Raw genomic sequence first — 21,012 nt, forward strand, 5'->3', positions numbered from 1 at the left:
CCTTTTTGGAATGAGTCTAAATGAGAAAATAAATGAGTATAAATTCAGTAAACACTGAATTTATTCATTCAGTGAATGAATAAATACTCTTAAAGCCATTAAATGCATAATTATTTTTATTATAGCATCTAGTAGGTGATTAAAAATGATACGACATATAGATTGTCTTTTCTGAAAGGTGGTTTTGGGGTGATCGAGGAGAGTCAAAACCAACCATATTCAAACACTGACCTGTAAATATAATAATATCCAGTGGCTTTATATGACTTAAATCCTCTGTTCAGTTACCATGTTTTCCCCCCAAACTACATAAATTGCTACATACTGACCTGTGAGAAAGTTGGCTAAGTTTAGATTTCTGGTGTATTCTCTAAGTTTTTCTAAGCACGCCAAGGACCTCTCCGTTTGAAGAGTACTAACAGGGAGATGTAATGATCTTTTGGCAGAGCCAAGGCCTTACTCTCAAAGCAGTGACTTAAAACAGGCTCCGCGGCAGGTTCGTTCAGAGCCCAAGGCAGGAGGGTTGGTTGGTATCACTCTTAAATTGAAAGAGCTGTGTCACAGTGCGAGATTGTGGTTGCCTTTCCTGATTCTTAGCAATAAACAATGGTTAAGTGTTCACATAGCCTCTGCACATGTACACCCCCCCGACACACACACGAAATATGGGAGGTCATGTGAGAGTATGCCCTGAAACTGTGATACAAATTATAACTGAATGAAGCCACAACAAAAATGTACAACTAAGTTAGTAACTGAATAACTAAATTAAATTAACCAAAGAGGTGACTTATTACCTCAACCAAGTCAACCCTAATTTCAGTGCTGAGCACTCCCTATTCTCCTTGACCTCACTTGAGGCTTGGGGTCACCAAATGGACATTAGCATTTTAAGCTTCTGAGAGTGATAAGCACTGTTTCTACTTATATATTTTCTCTCTCTACACACGTTACAGGACATGTAATAGATATAAACCATATCACGGACCCAATGGACATGAGTTTGCGTAAACTCCAGGAGTTGGTGATGGACAGGGAGCCCTGGTGTGCTGCAGTTCATGGGGTCGCAAAGAGTCAGACCTGACTGAATGACTGAACTGAAGATATTACATATAAAGAGATGAAAGAAACTCATCATACCCTTTATTGGAAATGGCAGGGGGACTGGGGAATGTTAGTGCGTGGAAGAAACTTCAAATCCAGTCCTTAAGTAAGGGCTGCTTGATGACCTTCCTAAGGTCAATGATGATGAGAGATGTTTATCCATTCTCTACAACTTATTGCCACATAAGCTGAAGCTGTTCCATGATTAAATATGTATTGGAGTGGGTTGCCATTCTCTTCTCCAGGGGATCTTCTCAAGCCAGGGATCAAACCTGTGTCTCATGCATTGCAGGCAGATTTTTTTACCATCCAGCCACCAGGGAAGCCCCTAAACATGTATGGTGTGCATTTATAAAAATCATCCAAGCCTTGTTTTTAACATTCTGTGAAACAGACTATCATTTACCTGACAAATATCCTAAAAATAGCATGGAAGGATAATGAACAGTAATCTTTACCTGCCCTACTCCATTTCTAATAGACATTTTACTGTTAACAAAAAAGGTAAGGAAGGAGGAATTACTGGTGAGTAGTCTGAAGACAGTAAAGAATCCGCCTGCCATGTGGGAGACCCAGGTTTGATCCCTGGGTTGGGAAGATCCTCTGGAGAAGGAAATGGCAACCCACTTCATTATTCTTGCCTGGGAAATCTCATGGACAGAGGAGCCTGGCAGGCTACAGTCCACAGGGGTTGCAGAGTCAGACACAACTGAAGCTACATAGAGTCAGAGCCAAAACGTCCATTGTTTTTACTCAGGCCAATCAAGGTTGCATGGTTTTAGCCCTGTTAACACCACAGGAATTTCCACAGGAATGACCAAGTGCTGAAACCAGTGGATGTGAGTTTATATGAGACTAGCTCAGCTACAAAAAGGTACTAGAATTAATTTTATCAAAGTAATTTTAAATACTTTGTGATCATGGTGAAGGAATAAGCAGCTCAGAAAAAGTAAGAACCCTTTCAGAATACCAATGACTAAATGTTGCCTGGTCCAGCTAACACATTTCGCCAGATGACTGAGTCTTTACCCTGGAAAGGGTGTGTGATGAGAGATGGAATTACATATGTACAGAATTTTGAATTAGTAAATACCTTTGAGACATGCCAGCAGACTGACAATATACACAGGAATGGGGAAAGCAGGAAGAAACGTAGCATAAAATTCCTCAAAAGAAATCATTTTGTGGATTATTAAAAATTACTAAACTTATCAAGTCTTATACAATGTTTTTATTAAAGGATGTCAAGTTTGGGGAAGTAAACGAAAAATATCAATAACCACAAGTGACCTTTAGTGGGAAACTATTGGTGCTTTTTAATAAATGTGCTGAGGAGAGTTCAAATCACAGCATAACAGACCTTATTTCAGTGAATTAATGCCGTCTGTAATTTGTATATCATACAGCAGTATTGTTCAATCAGGGGAAGTCACAGTTGAAAAGCCTTACATTTTAATTCCCTATGAGTAAACTGATAAGTAACTATAAAAACATCACTGGAAGAAACATGGAAACAGCCAAGCATAACGAACCTACAGAAGGATAATTATCTCCAAATTTAGGAAGTACATTTACCTGCCTAACCACCTTTTCAAGCCTATGTTTAGCATACGTGCAAAAATAAAATACAACTACTGCAATTATTACTATCATTTTCTTCCGCCCTTAGGTGAGAAACACCTGACAGCTTCATGCTGAGCTATGCTAACAAAACTAACCCTTTCACTTTCTTTAATAGTAAAATTACCATTACGGAATCATTGTCATAAGAAAATGCATTCAAGTACATTACCACTTATTTTAAATAAACACCAATTTTGAAACAATCAACTTTGAAAAGCTGCATAAGTCTTTTTTTTTTAATCCCTGATTACATTTCTTTATTCACTGTGGTAGATGGAAACTTTGTATTTTTAGAGACTATCACCTAATTTCTTTACAAACAAAACAAAACAACAAACTTGTGTAATGTGAAACAGCAGTGAAGCAAGAAACTGTATGCTTGTCACTTATCTTCACTGTACGTAAGAACTGTGATAAAATATGGTACTTGTGCCACATGAGTACATGAGAAAACACAACTGACTCATAGCACTGAACACACTGTTTACCAAGATAATACTCTATTAAATTCAAGCTTTGGACTTCACCTCAATTCTGCATTCAGGCCACTCTCAAGTCTTTGGACACAATCATCCCATAGTTAATAATGTGTGTAATTAACACTGAGTATGAGACTGCTAGCTTGACATCAGCTCCCGAAATTTTAAGCTTATCTCAGTATATCCTAGCAAGTAATTTGTATATCACAGTGCCTAACAATTTCCATGCTACTGAAGTTTCTCCATCAAAAAAAGAAAAAAAAAGGAGCAGATACGCAAAACAGAAGCTTCTCTGGGTTTTTTTTTTTAAATCACCTTATTAAGCTAGTCAGTTCTGTTTATCCAATTATACATAAGTGCTGCAACCTTTCATCATTACATTTGATTAGCGGTATGCACATTACCTAAGAAGATAACATCTGAATTTTTTGTTATCTTCTAAAAGAAGTCACATTTAATACAGTAATTAGAAAAAAATCTTATCCCTATAAACATTAAAAAAAAAGCTACAAAGAATGTGTATTTTGCTAAATAGCTTACTTATATATTTATAGGTGAACTACTTACAAAAGTGACATCAGAAAAGAACCTATATTCTGAATACAGTGACAAGAACAGAATGTCTATAGCTCTTGCCAATACACCAAAACTAATCATGTGCTCATTACAAAAGGACTTCCGAACGTGCCAGCCTTCGGTTTACGGATTAGCAGTTGGAGCTGCTGGTGTCTCTCTCTCTCTGTTTGTATCCTGGTTTAGTTTCAACGTCATCATCCTTGTGTTGAGCTGGATCTTTCTCAGCGACCTGGGCTTTGGTTTGAGGTTCGTGTGTGGAAACAGGATCTAAAACTACAACCGGTTTGGCTTGTTTTCCACTGCCAATGTATTGTTTCCGGTATCCAGTGTTACTGGGAGGCCTAGGGGGTGAACAGTTAAACAAACAAACAAAACATTAAAAGCAGAGAGAGAAAGCATTGATCTTTCCGTATTTCTGGATTCAGAGGAGCAAAAAACCCAAAACATTCTAAGTCTAATCAACATGCAAAAAGTGGTCTTTGAGGTGCCAGCCATTAAAAAAAAAAAAAAAAGCTATTAGATTACATATTAGGAACACAAGGCCAGGAGAAAGGCGGAAAAAGTCAGAGCAATTAACTGCGGAAGTGTTAAAAAGCCAAAGGCACCTACCTGCTTAATCGCATACTCTGCTCATAGAAGCACAAAGCTCACAGGTCCTCTGCGCATACCGCCCCACTGCCTGCTGCCCCCGACTCCTGCCCCACCTCTGCTTAGCTGGAAGGAGGCAGCGAGTCCCTCCCGTGTATGCCCAGGGCACATGGAGTTGCAGACTCGCTCTGAGGAGACTGCGTGGAGGAGGGAAATAAATCACCACCACCCCCATGGGCAGCTGAGAGACGTGCCAGCTGCTGCAGTTTGCTGGCAGGAACGATTCTGGTCAGACCTGGGGAGGAATGAGGGCGGATGGGAGAATCTAGAGAGTCAGCTGAAATGCCAAGTTACCACTTTTTCTAAAACGGAGAATCACATTTGAGAAATTTCTTATTGAATTTCAAATGGCAGTTTCTTTTTCCACCGAGGTTTCCTCTCTTCTCTTCTGATGTAAGAAGTTACTGCTTCTCCAGCTAAATAGGCAATAATTTCCTTGTGGAAATGGAGATGTCCTGAAACGCTCTTCTCTTGCCACGTGTCAGGAGATTAGGCTGTGGGCACCTAGTCCTCTCAGAAGACAGGACAGCAGCAACCATCTGGAGGAGCTGGACTGCTAATCTGATGCCTGGAGGTTGAGGGGTGTGTTGTAGGCAGGGCAGAGGCTATTCAGGCTTATCTGGTTTTCCTGGTGGTTGCTAGGATGTTACCCATGACCCAGCACACCTCTGTCCCAGGTCCACCTCTGGATGTCAGGATGAGCACTGACGAACTGCGGGCCAGGTCTCCCCACTGCTCTACTAGTCTCCCTGATCAGCTGATGTCTATTATTCCCTGACCCCGAGGTCAGACCTGCTGGTTGACACTCTCTTACTGCCTCATACTTCTCCCTTGTTGGGACTTACCATAGTTACAGTGAAATAACTGGTTGTTAAATGTCTGTCTCTTTAAGTAAAATGTAAGCATCCGTGAGTTGGACTGTTTAGCTTTGTTCATAGTTATACGCCAGTACCCAGAGCAGACCCATTTGTGGAGTAAACAAATGAGCGAATACTAATGAACTACTGTGCGTGAAAGGCTCAGAATGAATGCTCAGAAACCAAGGCTTTTGTGTGAGCAGGTCTGGATACCTCTATTGTACAGCAAAAGCAACAAGAACAAATCATCAACTGTTGAGACAAAGTGGCCTGCACGATCCAGCCACAGGTAACAAAACTCCAACCCAGGGACCACGGTTTTATCACCTAGCACTATGAGATCTGTCCAGATGTTTGAAAACCACTATAGGGCTTTCCAGTTATACTGTATGACTTGATTATCATCAATAAGTAACTAGCACGTAACTGTCTTCTTTGGAGGAGTAAAAGCAGAGAGATGACCAGAGGCTTGAGAGGAAAGTTACGCTGTAGTGAGGACAGATTCCTTTATTTTTGCCTGAAGCTGGCAACACCCTTTTCATTAGCAGACAGCTCTGACACTGCCCACCTACTGTGGCCAAAGATCCACTTCTCAAGATATCTGTTACTGTGTTCTGGCAATCACCATGGGATGAATTTACCCCAGTGGTATCTGGCTTGACTTTCTCTGACCCAGGGAACACCTGAAAGCCCGAACCCATGGTCGGAGAAGCAGAACCACCATGAAAGGCATAAGGATTCATGACAGGTTAGACCTCAGGCAATGGAGAGAGCCAGTCAGGCAGTCTACGTGAGTCTGTGTATGATACTGGGCCTGAAATCAGCACGTCATTTGCAGGTGAGAAGCAGCAAGAAGCGGAGGACAAACAAGAGCCCCATCTCTTTCACAATCCCCAATTCCTGATGATGCAGGTGAGCTTCAGGGTAAACCTGGAGCCCTTCCACATGGATTCACACATGCATCTGGCCCAAGATCTGGGGAAGCTAGAAGGGGAGATGGGGGCAGCTGTGCCACACGCCAACTAGGTGACAATGCGCATGAGCAGTAAAAGCACCTGCCCTACACACACTTTCAGAGCATTAAAAAAAAAAAAGACTATTATGTCACTTCCACTTTCTAAATCTCATGCCAATTTCTCTTGTGGTGAAGCCTAACCTGGAAACAAATGGGTAAGAGAATTCAAGGGAATTCTAGAAAATGAAGTTCCAGCCTAGCTAAACTGTTACAGTCAAAGTCACATAAAATCTGCCAGTCAAGTCCCCAGTCTGGTTCCGCGACACTGGGTCTAAGCCCACTGCTGGCTTAGACCAGATAAGCTGGCCAGTCTGCTCGACACATGCAATGGAGATATCAATCTCATTCCAGGTGAGCAATTTCCATCAACCCATACTGACCTTCATTCATCACTTTTGTAGAACTACCATGGATGTTTTCATGCCCACATGTGTCTGCAGGTGAAGGGGTGGTGAACGTATCCTAAAAATGCTTTCTTCATCAGCTGGAGGCTGAAAACTTCCAGGAAGTGCTCTTGGGGCTCCACAACAGCAACAAATGATGTTGACTCAACTGAAAGTTCAGAAACTCTGTATGGCCAGGCTGCAATTTTCCTGGAATTGTCTCAGTCCAGAGAATTGCTGTTCTTTCCTCAAGTAAGCTTCTCAATAATAGATTAACCTATTATTAAGTCACGTGTAGACTCCAATTTGAGAACTCCTTTGCTTATCACTGAACTTGGCACAGTGGAAAACTTTGAATCCATGTGTTGAGAATCAGAGTTAACTAGTTTCTTAAAGATAACGACCACTGGCTTGGAATTCCAAAGGGTTGAAGCTAAAAGGGACTATGGCAATCATCTAGCCCAGCTGGTTCTTTTTCAGATAAGGAAAATGAGGTTTGGAGAGGGGAGGGGCAAGACCTAAAACATACAGCTTATTGGTGGCAGAGCTAAGACAAGAATCAGAAGTTCCTATCTCCCTGTTCCTGATTCTCCCACAATATCACGTAACTTTTTACCAAAGGCATCTTCTAAAAATATGATGATGATGCCACAAGCTAATTCTGGTATGTTTACAGATTCTTTCTAAATCCTTGTTTTCACCTGCATCTTTCCGATCTATAAATATGAAATTCATCCTTTGGAGTTATCCCTTGTTTGTTTTTTTTTTCCTTTGTGACTTAAACCTAGCTCTTCCGGGTTTGACATCATTAAGTCCATTCCTGGTTCCCACAGGGGAGCTGCCCAGGGCTCCTTCTGGAATAAGGGGCCTCATCGTACCTCCAGTCTGATCTTATAGGAGGAGCCAGAAAGCCCCACAGTGATGGTACCCAGAACCCAGGCTCCTGCACTAGGCAGCCACGGTGGCAGGTTCTAGAAGGTTAAACTGAAGCTTCTCCCCAAGGTGAAAAATCCCAGGTGCTCAAATACAACAATCCAATAGGAACTGCAGTATACCATTGTTTGGTTCAGTTTTTCTACTTTAATTCATCTAAAAGCAATGATCCCAAATAAGGAATTAAAGTCAGTATTCATAAAGAGGATGGCAGACCTTCTCCTGTAAGCTGCAAAATCTCCAAGCAAAGCTTAAATTTTAGAGCTGACATGAAGACTCAAATCATGGACTGTTCAGGCTGAGAGGGATTACTGACATGAACTAGTGCATCCTTCTCATTTGTCAGGTGAAGACACCAAAGAACAGTGAGTTAAATGCTTGTGTGGGCACACAATTTGTTAATAGCAGATAAGGATTAACATTGTGGCATCTTGACTTCCTGTCAAGTATTTTTTTTCTTACCACAACAGAGTAGCAGTGATTTTTTGATCCATTCAAATAGGTGTTTTTGTGAGTCATTTTCAATCATTTGTTAAGTGCTATTCCAAGACAAAAAGAAAAACCAGAAAGCAAAATAAAAGCTAGGAGAAAATATACTAATCTATGCCACTCTATGAAGCCTAATGCCCAAGTATTGGGCAGGCCAAAAAATTCATTTGGGATTTCAAATGAACTTTTTGGCCAACTCAACACTACTTGGTTGCCCTTTTAGAAAGCAGTTACTTTTCCCTCCCTGCAAGAGGGCCAGAAGGTGAGGCCGGGGCAGATGGGGCCACTAGCTAGTAAAAGGGAAAACCTGACTCCAGCTGGTACTGGTACCAGAAGAATCAGAACAATTGCAAACGGTAATGCCCAAAATTGAACTTTATAATAAAGGGACTCAGTGATTTCTCAGACTGTGTTACAAGAGACGAAAGTGCAGCTTTCTAATTCTTAAAAAAGCACATCATTGTTTGCATTCAATGAAATTTCATTCAAAATCAACTTTCCACGTTCCAATTATATTCAACAACATTCTAGCTAACATTTCGGCTTCAATTCAAATTAACTAATGCCCCCAAAGAGCCCTAATAGACATGGTTCCGAGCTCAATTGAATACAATCAAAGCTCATGAAATGAAGGGGGTAAAATGCTTATTTCATGCAAATTTTGCATATCACTCAAGCTTAATTTTACTGATAATATAAAGGTGGGACATTTTGAACATTACAGTGAACGAAACTTTTAAGCGGCGAGAGTTATTTTATAAAATGCTACCTCTGAAAAGCTGATTGCCAAACAGTATAAAAACGGTTTGAGGCATAAATGCCAAGTTCATTTCTATTTCACTTCTGAGGTAACTATCTTTCAAATCGCAACAGCTGGACTATTTAACACAATCTGGTGAATCAAAGTATAGTTCTTCTCTGGTCTCCCAGTGGGACGCCTGCATTAGTTGGTGGCAGCCATCCAACAGATGACGCACAGCCGGACGGTCTGAACTCTGCTTCATTTACAATAAAAACGGGTAAAGCTGCAATCGTATTTACCACCTTCAAGGACAGAAAACGGAAAGATTTAAATGTGTCTTTATAAAGTAGTTTCCGGGGAAAACTTCAAAAAGGAAGTCAGTTTTATATTTTCCCTTGTGTAAAAATAAGAAGTCTTGCTGCCCGCCCCCACGCCAGCCCATCCCCAAGCCCCTTACAGAGTTGCTGCAGCAGTGAAGAGCAGTGGCATTGCAACCAGAGGAAGTTTTGTTTCTCTTAGACGTCCTGTCTTTCAGGGCATTTTCACACACTGGTTCAAAATCTCCCTGAATCGAGTTTCAAACAAGAGATGAAACTTTCTATATTATTGCTCATTCTACTACTTGTAAACATCGTGACGGTAAGAATGAAACTAATTCCTTTTGGCTTTGTGTACTTTTTGAAACTGCATTTAAGCTCAAAGAATAAATTAATTGGCCAATTTGGGTCAGCTTCTGTTTGAGGGGTAAATAGATATAGTTTTAAATTATGAAAGATAAATATTGTTAAGCAGCAGAATACTGCCACACTTGGTTGAAAATCTGACATTGCCTTCTGGATGCCAATTTGCCATCAGGATTAACAAGAATCCCTTTTTAACAGAGGTCAACAATGGCTGGGCAAAGACTTCTGTGTCCATGTTGAGCCAGCTTCTTTGGTGGAGTAACTGCAGCATAGCTTCTCAACGCACAGGTTATCTCCCAGACCACAGTGAACGCTACGAAGCCTTGTTCCAGTTCTTTTATTCCTCCAGTGTAAGCTGGGCTCTGCGCATTTATAGATTCCAAATACACTGGCCCAGGGAGGCCAGGAAACTGGACCATTCTCACCAGCAAAATCAATGATAAAGGATGAGCTAAGACTGATTGTAGCTCAGGCAAAGATTCTTTTTGTAAATGTGTATGACACTTTTGGGGGCTACTTATAAAGATTTTTGTAATTTTGTACAACTTAAGTCACCATGGACAATTCACTGAGATCTCAGCTATGAAATGTGAATGCTATCTAAAAAAGAAATTTTAAGGGACATAGTCTTCCACCAGAGCCACCATCTATAACACGGGCACCTCAAGAAAGCTGTCATGCACAAAATGTTTATATTTTCATTCGTAATTTTCAGAAAAATATTTTTAAAGTTTAAGAGGCTTTTCTTTATATTAAATACTTTATACTCTCTTTTAAGATTGTAAGTTGTGAAGAATTCAGTGTGCTACTTTTCATATAGTTATATGACAAAATATATATCAGATGAAAAGCATTTATCAGGTTTCAGAAGTTAAATCAATTTATCCTCAGATCTGAAACTACACTTAACTTTTAGCCAGAACTTCTATTTGAACAGATTTTAAGTCTCCACTACTCCACTATATAAAAATAACAGGAAACACAAATACGGCAGAGACTGCTAAGAGAGGTTTAAAATAAATGACAAAGCACCAAAAGCAATTTGGCTCTCCATGCCGAAACGATATACTTTACGCTAAGTTTCTAAAAATCATAGGTGTTGGCAACGGGAGGCAAATGTTACAAGGCAATTCATTCTTTGAGAGAACTGAGAATTGCTCAGCTGTATTTTTAACAGTTATTCTGAGATTTACTCAATAGAATTTTAGCACTGGGTATAACAGAGCCTCAACAATTAATCTGGAAGCATTTGCTGTCTGCGGAGCAACTCGGAACACCTGTGAGACAAAACCGACAGGCGGGTCTTCTGGGCAGCCCACAGGAAAACTCCTACGGAGGGGGCTGAGTGAGGCAATCTCAACTTCCAGAACATCCAGTTGTTCCGCTAATTTTGTTGTTAAAACTTAATTGTCCATGTGCAGGCACACACGGAGAACCTTTGTCGTAGTGCTTAGCTGAGCAGAGCTGTTTCCTGCAGTGTCCGTACACAATTCAGGGGTACTAAGATTACAGTGGAGAGCACAGCAAATCCTTTAATTGTATAAGAGCATCAGATTAAGCAGTGACGTCCATGCAGTTCATTCTGCTAGCTAGTCATCTCTTCTCAGAAATAAACGTTTACTAAGTACACGGAAGGTGCCCTCCTTTCTCTGCTCCGCACCACACAAGCAAACACACACACACACACACACAAGGAAAGAAAAGAGGTGGGAGGGGGGCGATGGGAGTAATAGGAAAAAAAAAAAATGCACTCTGTCCACCACAAGGACTAAAAGAACTTGGCTTTATTCTATCTGAACAAAATGTTGACTTGAAAGAAATAGCTGTATGACCAACCAAGTTAACTTCCAGGTGAGATCTGAGACAATTTTATGCCAAGCTTCCCTAAAAATGAGTTGAGAATCTTAATTTCTATTTGGCAACATATTTCAAAAGCTGAAATTCTGCAGCTCCAATGCAAAAGAGCAATTTCATTTTTCTACATCAGTTTCACACTGGAAATAATGGGGAAAACCCTGAAGAGAGACTACTTAAAAGTCAATCAATCTTTTAATTCAAACCCAGAAATGGCAATTAGATTTTCTTTCATAGAAACATTTGACTGATTATATTAACCATCAGACATCTAAAATTTATCTTTTATCAACTATACTTTGGTAGTCAGTTAATGGCTCAAACAAGATGAACTCTCACAAAAATAAATCTGTGTGGGGCCAAAAGTCACATGTATTTAGAGATACCATAGATCTAGAAATTAAATGCAAATTGAAATAAAAATGGCTTCACTGGAAACGGTCATTTTTCTATTGAAACTGAAGTCCTGTAATTGCTACATTAGTTTTTTTTTTTTTTTAATTCTTCTATGGGGCACAGTGTGACCTGTTTTGACCTCCCAAACAAAAAAGGCAAGCTAGCCACCTGTCTGATGGTTAAAAAGGAAATTTTAAAAAGCCTGATAAAGCTTAGAGTTTGGGGGAGATCTGGGACTGAAGAGAAACATGATGAATTAGAGAAGTGTTAACTGGAAGGGTCTCTGGCAATTGTGGCTTAAAAGCATCTTTGAGAATGGCCAAGAGATGAGGATACAGCTATGAGATTACTGCAAATCACACCAATTACAACAGAAACTGGGTTCTCCCCTGTGAAACAAGGTTTTAGATATAACTGGATGAAATGAAAAATTATCCGTGAGGTTGACCACTTTAATTGTAACTGTCAGGAGGAAATTCACCTTTCTAAAAGTTATTAATAGAAAAAGTGAACATAGATGAATAAAGCTCAGTACCGACAAGTAAGGCCACTTCTAAGATGAGACTGTTCAGAGACAAAAAGGCAAGATGGCGAAAACACAACAAACTCCTGGGCCTCTGCCTGATTGTGCTGCAGAACTCTTGTAATATCTGCTTACTTCTTTCTCCATGCTGCTGGCCCATTCGTCCTGCCTTTCTTTATAACTACCCATCTTTCTATATGTAAGAGATGTCCCAAAATATGATGACCAATGGACACTACAGCCCAAACTCAAAGGAGCTAACGGGGAACTGACCAAAGGTGGAACTGACTGACAGAGGTACAGCATGAAGTGGCTACAACAGTGAAATTTATTTGGGGCTGTAGAACGTATGTTTTGAAAAAAAGAGTATTCACAGTGATTCATCTTTGTATTATCACACTATCATTTAGTAAAACATCTTTCTAATCCAATGGTTACAGTCAGATATGTTCAAGGTACTTGACTTCTGGGAATGAACTAATCTTCAGCATGCTTGAAATGTCAATAAATTTAAAAATTTGTAAATGAAACTTGGGCTTCCCTAGTGGCTCAGTGATAAAGAGTCCTCCTGCCAGTGCAGGAGACGCAGGTTCAATCTCTGGGTCAGGAAGATCCCCTGGAGGAGAAAATGGTAATCTACTCCAATATTCTTGCCCAGAAAATCCCATGGTCAGAGGAGCCTGGTGGGTTACAGTTCATGGGGTCACAAAAGACTTGGATACAACAAATGAAATTTATGCCAAAGACTAAAGGAGCTAAGTCAGGTATTCTAATGTATTAATTTCCAAAGTTTACTTGTGAAGCATGCTCCTTTACTGGACATTTGACATGAAAAACATTAAAACAATTTCTTTCCAAATTCCTTTCCAGCAACTCTTTCAAGTCTTATTGCTAATTTAGATGGACTCTGCTTTTCAGAATTCTTGGTTTTACTGGGTAACATTTTCTTCTCATGGCAAAAGATATTTTAATTGTTTAGGTTAGCCTTAGGAAGAGGAAAGATAAAAGAGATTACACCATCTAAGAGTATGAAGGGTCAGAGGAGCAGGATGTGAGTAACATAGGCCAAATGAACTACACTGCTTCCTATAGGGGAAACCTTATAGTCATTTTCTTCGCTTCCATTCCTAGAGCTCTGAATACACTCAATGAATATGCTGTCATTCAAAAGCATGGGCTTTGAAGTTAGAATGAAAAAGGTTCAAATAAAATCTGACCCAACTATCGAGCAGGAATAGAATTTTGGGGAAATTATTTATGCCACTAAAACTCAGTTTTCTTATCTGTAAAATGGAGATAATGTCCAATCTGTACCTTTGGGAGAATCAAAGTAACACATGAAACTACTGGCTTAATAAATGTTAGTGAAACATTAGTAACAACAACAAAACATCACAGAAGCAAATTCCAAAACTCTGAACCTCCAAATTGGAAACTGGCGCCATTACTCATAGCCTCCATCGGATATCTTATGCTGTGCTAAGTTGCTTCAGTTGTGTCCGACTCTCTCCAACCCTGTGGACTGTAGCCCACCAGGATCCTCTGTCTATGGGAGTCTCCAGGCAAGAATACTGGAGTGGCTTATCAGACCCTCCTCCAGGGGATCTTCCCCACACAGGGACTGGACCCACGTCTCTTATGTCTCCTGCATTGGCAGGTGGGTTCTTTACCACTGGTACTACCTGGAAAAGTCCATCAGACATCTTGCCTACAGCAATTTAAGCACATTTCCTCTCTGATGAATGGTGCTATAATATGGATACATATTAATATATACTGATGAAGACTAATAGAAAACATTAACCTAAAAACAGGTGCAACATATACAATGGAATGTTATAAGCTTCCATTCCCAAATGTTTTCCCAATTCACTTCACTTATGTCAATCAAGAACATCAGGCTTTCCCATTCTGTTGATAATAGAGCTAACGTGTCTCACGGGATAAAATGGAAGACAACTTTACCCATACTTAGGTATTGTACTGCATTTTCTTACTTATTGCTCAATTTATGTTTGCCACTGAAATATTAATTTCCTAGCTACCCTTTAATCAATGCCCCAGAATAAGTAAATTTGGAACCAGTCAACCTAACTAAAGAAACACGCTTTGATTTGTCTGTATTGCACAGTACTTTTCTGTACATGTGGTTGGATGTCATGGGTCTGAGTCACATTTTTTTTAAATGCATTTGTAATGGTGGCAAACTGATGGCTATTTCCAAATATTGAATCAGCTGGCAAAAGCCAAGTCATTTGGGAACATGTTGAACATACAGTGGTGGTTAAAATAGATCATATAGTTTATTGACCAAAATGAACACTGACACTAATTCTCTTACAGGACTCGCTGAGTAGCTCTAAAGCACTCTACTTCTCATCTACTTTTTCCACTCCAAATTAAATGGATAGGAAAGACCTTCCAATTTACTTCCTCTGTGGTCAGATATCTCTAGTCCAAGTAGGTCTAAAAGCATTTGGGGCAATAGTGACAGAGCTGGAATGAGTATCCTGGCCATGAAGGATAACAATCATTTCAATTGGGATTTATAAGTTCCCTTGATATAGTTTGAAAATTTAAAATTTTCCAGAAATTATTTTACATTTCTAGGTTTGTGTGTATTTTCCGTAAATCTATGTTTAGAGACATATTAGGAGTAGAAAACATGTGCTTAACTCTTTTCTTAACTTTGAACATTTTTATCAAGCAACCACATTTGTGAGGGATTATTGGGCTTCCCTGGTGACTAAGAGGGTAAAGAATCTGCAATTCAGGAGACCCAGGTTCAATCCCTGGGTCTGAAAGATCCCCTAGAGAAGGGAATGGCTATCCACTCCAGTATTCTTGCCTGGAGAATTCCATGGACAGAGGAGCCTGGCGGGCTACATATAGTCCATGGGGTTGTGAAGAATCAAACATGACTGAGCGACTAACACTTTCACTCACTGGGGTTCTAGATCTGAAAGAGAATCTAGAGAGTACCTCAACTACTGGCCTCCATTTTAAACAAGAAAAACAAAAACAAAACGGAATAAGTTACATGATTTTCCCAAGAAAACCTGGCCCAGCCAATAACCCAGGTGTTCAGTATCTAATGGAGAAGGAAATGGTAACCCACTCCAGTATCCTTGCCTGGAGAATCCCATGGACAGAGGAGCCTGGCAGGCTACAGTCCACGGGGTCGCAAAGAGTCAGACACGACTGAGCGACTTCACTTCTTCAGTATCTAAGCTTTCAACTCTAACTTTTGTCTCTGATCATCCAGTAATAGCCCAGCATTATAATTAAGATAGAAAAGGAATTTGTTGAAATACTTTTCATTATTATTTAATTTACATGACAACCCTACAAGGTTACCCTCATCATCCACGTGAGGAACCAGTCACTGGTTAAATAACTTGCCTGAGGCCATAAAGATAATATAGCTAGCAAACCCAAGATATCATTGTAGAGCTGGCATTCTGGAAATAATTCGAAGCTACTTGCCACCCTGAGCATATGTGAGAAAACACTGGTTTATGAACCTGACCACACTGTGCTTCCTTGTTACTCCTTGCCCACTGTACAGGCTTTTACTGATGAAAATACAAATCATTCTTGTTCATTTGACCCTGTGCAACATTCAGTTTATTTCCAGGTACTGTGGCTATCAAAAATAATGAAAGTTATCTTTTAAAAATTCTGTAATTTGGAATTTTCCCTATTTTATATTGACCAACATGGCCATTGATTAGCTTGAATCAATGAGTCTTACTCTATTTTAACACAGTCAGTTTACTCTGGATCAGCTGCAGAGAGTGTGAGAGCAAAAATAAAGCTTATACTCTTCATTTGGTTGGCCAGCTCCTTACCTTTCATAGTATAAATGGAGATTATAAACATAATTCCTGTCTGAACAATTACTAATCAGAATTAATGAAATTCAAATTCACTGTTAGATTTAAGATATTATTACCAGATAGTACATACTTATTGGGCTTCCAAGGTGGTGCTAGTGGTAAAGAACCTGCCTGCCAATGCAGGACACATTTCAGGTTTGATCCCTGGGTTGAGAAGATTCCCTGGAAGAGGACATGGCAACCCACTCCAGTATTCTTGCCTGGAGAATCTCATGGACAGAGGAACCTAGAGGGCTACAGTCCACGGCGTGACAAAGAGTTGGACACGACTGAAGCGACTTGGCACACATACACATACTTATTAGAAATAATTAAGAGGACACAGATATTCCTAAAGCTATTATTAAAGGAAAAATAGAAACAATTAGATTTCTCCAAGTCCCGATTATCTTCTTTTTCATTTTTCTTCAGAAAAACAAACAAAAAAACTTGCTTGTGTAGGCTGGTGATAAGAATGTTAATTAATTCTTACAACGAAGTATCAAAGGTGTCTCCTGCCATTTCCTAAGTCCCTAAGAAATAAACCCATGTATCTCTGTCTCTACAATTTACCAAACAGGACTTACTCAGTTATTTGGAACACCCACATATAATTTTAGGGATTTATTAAAAGGAAAATAAACTTTCTGGGAAGAGCTTGATGCAACTTAATTTTCTGGATAAGTGAAGATCGTATGCAGAAAGCATCTATGTTTCTTCCTTCACTTTACAAGTAGTAAAGTAGTAGTTAGCAAACTTTCCCGTCCACTTGAGGCCAATCAAATGAGCACAGGCGAAAAGTTCTTTTACAACTGGGCACTCTGCAGCCTCCGGTCACTCTATCTTGTATAGCTACAAAGATGCAAAGAAGTGAAAGTGAAGTCACTCAGTCGTCCGACTCTTCACAATCTCATGGACTGTAGCCTACCAGGCTCCTCCCTCCACAGGATTCTCCAGGCAAGAGTACTGGAGTGGGTTGCCATTTCCTTCTCCAGGGGATCTTCCTGACCCAGGGATCAAACCTGGGTCTCCCGCATTGCAGGCAGACACTTTAACCTCTGAGCCACCAGGGAAGTCCAAAGATACAGAAGACATGCAAAACCGAGTTCAACATAAATGACTCCGGGGCATTTTTAAAAGGTTTCAAAAACCAAATAAGCAACCAAACAAACCAAAATATCTAATATTTGGGTACACATATATCTGTATATGTGGGACTGTTGAATAATGGGGTAATGTAGGTTAACTGAGTTGATATTCTGTTTCACTAATAAAAGAATGTATTCATTCATTCATTTAGTCAGTATTTCCTGAGAGCCTACCATAAGGCAGGAGTTTCTCCAGGTGTTTGAAATATACGAGTAACAAAAAATTTCCTATCCTCCTGGAGTTCACATTCTAGCAGAGAAAGAGGAAAAAACAAGCATATATATATATACACACAAAGTATATAGTATGTTAAAGGTAACAGTTATGGGGAAAATGGAGTAGGATAAGGGTTTTTAACTGAAAATAAGAATTGCAGTTTAGAGGAGTTGAGTTACAGTTTTAAATAGGTGGTTAGCGTAGGTCTCACTGAAAAGTTGACATGTGAGCAAAGAAATGATGGAGGTAATATAGTGTAGCGACTGGAGGAAGGGCATCCCAGACAAAGGGAAGGAAAAGCAAAGAACTGGGGTAGAAGGAATGACACTAGGGCAGAGGGGCCAAAGTGGGGCTTGGAAGGAAGCATGAATGGCAGGGACTCGTGTGTATGTGTGTACACGTGCAGACGTGTGCACAAAAAATAATGTTATGTATTAGAGGCTACTGTGATTGGTATCCTCCCTTGACCTTGACGCTGCTGAGGGACTGACACTTTCACTTGACCTTGATTACCTGTCAAGAGACAATAAAGCCACTCACCTGAAATACACTACGGTGGAGTTGCCACAGCTCAAGATAATGGTGCCATTGTTTTTTTGTTTTTCAGTTGCTAAGTTGTGTCTGACTCTTTTGTGACCCCATGGACTGTAGCCTGCCAGGCTCCTCTGTCCAGGCAAGAATACTGGAGTGGATCGCCATTTCTTCCTTCTGATCTTCCTGACCCAGGGACTGAACCTGCTTCTCCTGCATGTCCTGAATTGCAGGTGGATTCTTTATAGCTGAGCCACCAGGGAAGCCCTTTAACTGCTGATCTCACTTCAAAGTGACAATTCAGATCTGTGAGGTAAGACAATGTTGTTGCCTCTACCTTATGGCTAGTATAACAGAGTGAACCTATATAACAAAGTGAAACTATTGGTCAAAGCCAGCCAGAAATAACCCTTCCCATTCCTGGTAGCTAAACCACTTTCAGGAGATCCTGAGAAATCACATGGGTTTTTTACTTTTCAAGCTCGCATCCAACTACACTAAGTTAAACTTCTTTTACTCATTAAAAAGCTAGGTTTAAACACAAATGATTAGAAGTGCATCTGTTTGGGAAGTGAATAATTACCATGGACATACACAAGATACTTGGATTGATTTGGATGATTGTACTTAAGAAACACATTTTTCAGAAAGCCATTCTTCTTTGCTAAATGGCTGTCAATATGGAAATGCATGGCATTGGTTATTTCAGCTAAAGCATGTCAAGAACTGAATAATCAAGCGTTAGGTTACAAAGTTTAAAAGTTAATACAGCAGCACTGAGTATTTGTATTAGTGCTTTAAGTAGATAAATTAAATTGAAACGTGTCTCTTAAGCAGTCATTGAACAAGCAAGATGAGAAATAAATTGAGCTTCACATAGGCCTTTATGGTGTCTAACAACTGTGTCTGTCAACACATGGATCCTTTTCACTGTCAATTCAGCACACATTTTGCAGACCTTGGGCCTGCAATTATTTCATTTCCTTTCTTGGAAATGTAATTTCCACTTACTTTTGGAGAATAAAAGGCAGACAAAAGGAGGAAGGAGTTGCAGTATTTTCTGATTAAGATTATCTGTGTAAAATGGTAAAGGAAAAAAAAAATCTATACACACACACACACACACTGAAGCATTTCTCAGAAACTAACTTGTCTCAGCCAAATTGCTTTTGTGTCTGGATATTGGTTCAAATGTAGCCAGACTGCTGATGTCAAATTAGGTGCTAAACAAATGTAATAGGAAAGATGAAGAATGAATATAGATCATCTTTCTGTTAGAACTGTTCAAATGACTCCCGTCAAAAGAAGGAAATGCATGACTGCAGGAGAAAATGTACTTTTAAACACAATGAAATTAGATAAAACTGTAAATCAGCAAAGAAGGTCATTCATTCCAAAAGAAGGGGAAAAAAAGTTAATAGTACCAATAAGAGAAATACAAGACTGGAAGAAAATACCCACTGGCGAAAATAGATCTAAACTGAATTTCAACTTCATTTGTCCAGGCTTCACCTTAAAACTAAGACAGGTAGAGTTACCAAAAAAGGGGGGTTCTTTCTTTCCTGATAGAACAGGAAATCAGAGGTTTAATTAACCGTGATTACAATATTCGCTGATCTGATTTGTCTCACCTCTTCCTTTTCTTTGTGTGACAAACCAGCTGACATCCTGGCAAGAGAACTAAAGCAAAACTAGACTAATTTCAAAAAGAGCTTGCCATTGTTATAAAACAAATTGATCTTCCACCAGAACTGTCTGAAACACGTTCAATAGCAGGATTAACTCTTTAACAATCAAAGTGCCACTTTCGAGCCAGGTAACTCTTTACATAGCATGTCTTCAATCTCAGGACAGAGCAATATTAAGGTACGTCTTTAATTGAGAATCAGAAAATAAGGTTGTAAAAACATACCTTCAAAGTAAGTTTGAAGACCTAGTATCTTCTGAAAGATCTAGTATCTTCTCTGGCCACTCATGAACCATTAAGAGGAATGATCTAAGTATTTAATCTTGAAAGAATGATTAAATGTCTTCTGATGCTGAATAAGGATCATCCAAGTCAATTCTTTGTGCAGAAGAAGAATCAGATTACCAAACCAGTTAGGGATGGACTTCTCTTTATATATATTTGCTTTGCATCAGCATTAGACCTCTAAAGCTAGGAGCCTAGAATCAAAAGTTGGCTCATCAAACAGAGGAAGAAGAGTATCTATCGGCTAACCAAGTCAAAAGCTCTCTAAAAGAGAAACAAAGCAAAGTAGCACACAAATTAGTCATCACAGATTTATTCTACATACTACTTAGTAAAGAGCATCATTACTTACTGAAATGTAACCTTGGAACTTGAGCATCCTTCCCATTTACACGACCCTTCACCTGGCTCAGGTGTTGGGGGGGGCGGGCTGTTGAATTCTGCCTCCAGAGTTTTCTTGTTCAAGGCTGTTTTTGTTACACTGGATACAGAACCCAACACGGGCATGGATTTGGACTCTGAGGTGGCTAATATTCCAGGTGGACCTTAAAACCAAACACATACCTCAAGTTTAATAATTCTGTTCGATGCTTATTAATATGGAACTGAAAAACAGATTAGCTGAAAATCCCCGCAGGAAGAGAAGAGGCCAAGACTTGCTAAAATTTCAAGAGCATGCTGGAAAATCTTCCTATTAGAAATCTACTCTGCTTGGCTGGCACCACTGCTTTTCAGGGTGGCAGGACCATGCTGAGAAACTGTGTACAGACCTTTAAGCAACTATAAAACCCCAGGCCATGGTTCCCTCAACTGACCAGAGTCCTTGGTAACACTGAAATTGTCAAGTCTTTACTTCTCACAGAGTATGGCTTTCTGGCAGCCCTACTTGAATCATTTGGCCTCTCAAGAGTTAATTCTTCCCCAAACTCAGCTCTGATTTTAAAGAGAAAATGGAATGATG

At 39.8% G+C, this 21,012-nt stretch overlaps 1 protein-coding gene across 1 annotated transcript in view; it reads right to left on the bottom strand.

Moving 5' to 3' along the window:
- Positions 1 to 2,371: 2,371 nt before the first annotated feature.
- SHTN1 (shootin 1) overlaps positions 2,372 to 21,012 on the bottom strand; it is a 111,444-nt gene continuing 92,803 nt past the window's right edge. The window contains exons 16-17 of the mRNA XM_068961413.1: positions 20,404 to 20,596; positions 2,372 to 4,123 (exon numbers count right to left, since the gene is read on the bottom strand). Of these exons, the coding sequence (XP_068817514.1) occupies positions 3,913 to 4,123; positions 20,404 to 20,596 (404 nt within the window). The 3' untranslated portion in view covers positions 2,372 to 3,912. The remainder of the gene's footprint in view (positions 4,124 to 20,403; positions 20,597 to 21,012) is intronic.

This window comes from Capricornis sumatraensis, chromosome 23 (assembly GCF_032405125.1).
Source record: "Capricornis sumatraensis isolate serow.1 chromosome 23, serow.2, whole genome shotgun sequence".
NCBI lineage: Eukaryota > Metazoa > Chordata > Mammalia > Artiodactyla > Bovidae > Capricornis > Capricornis sumatraensis.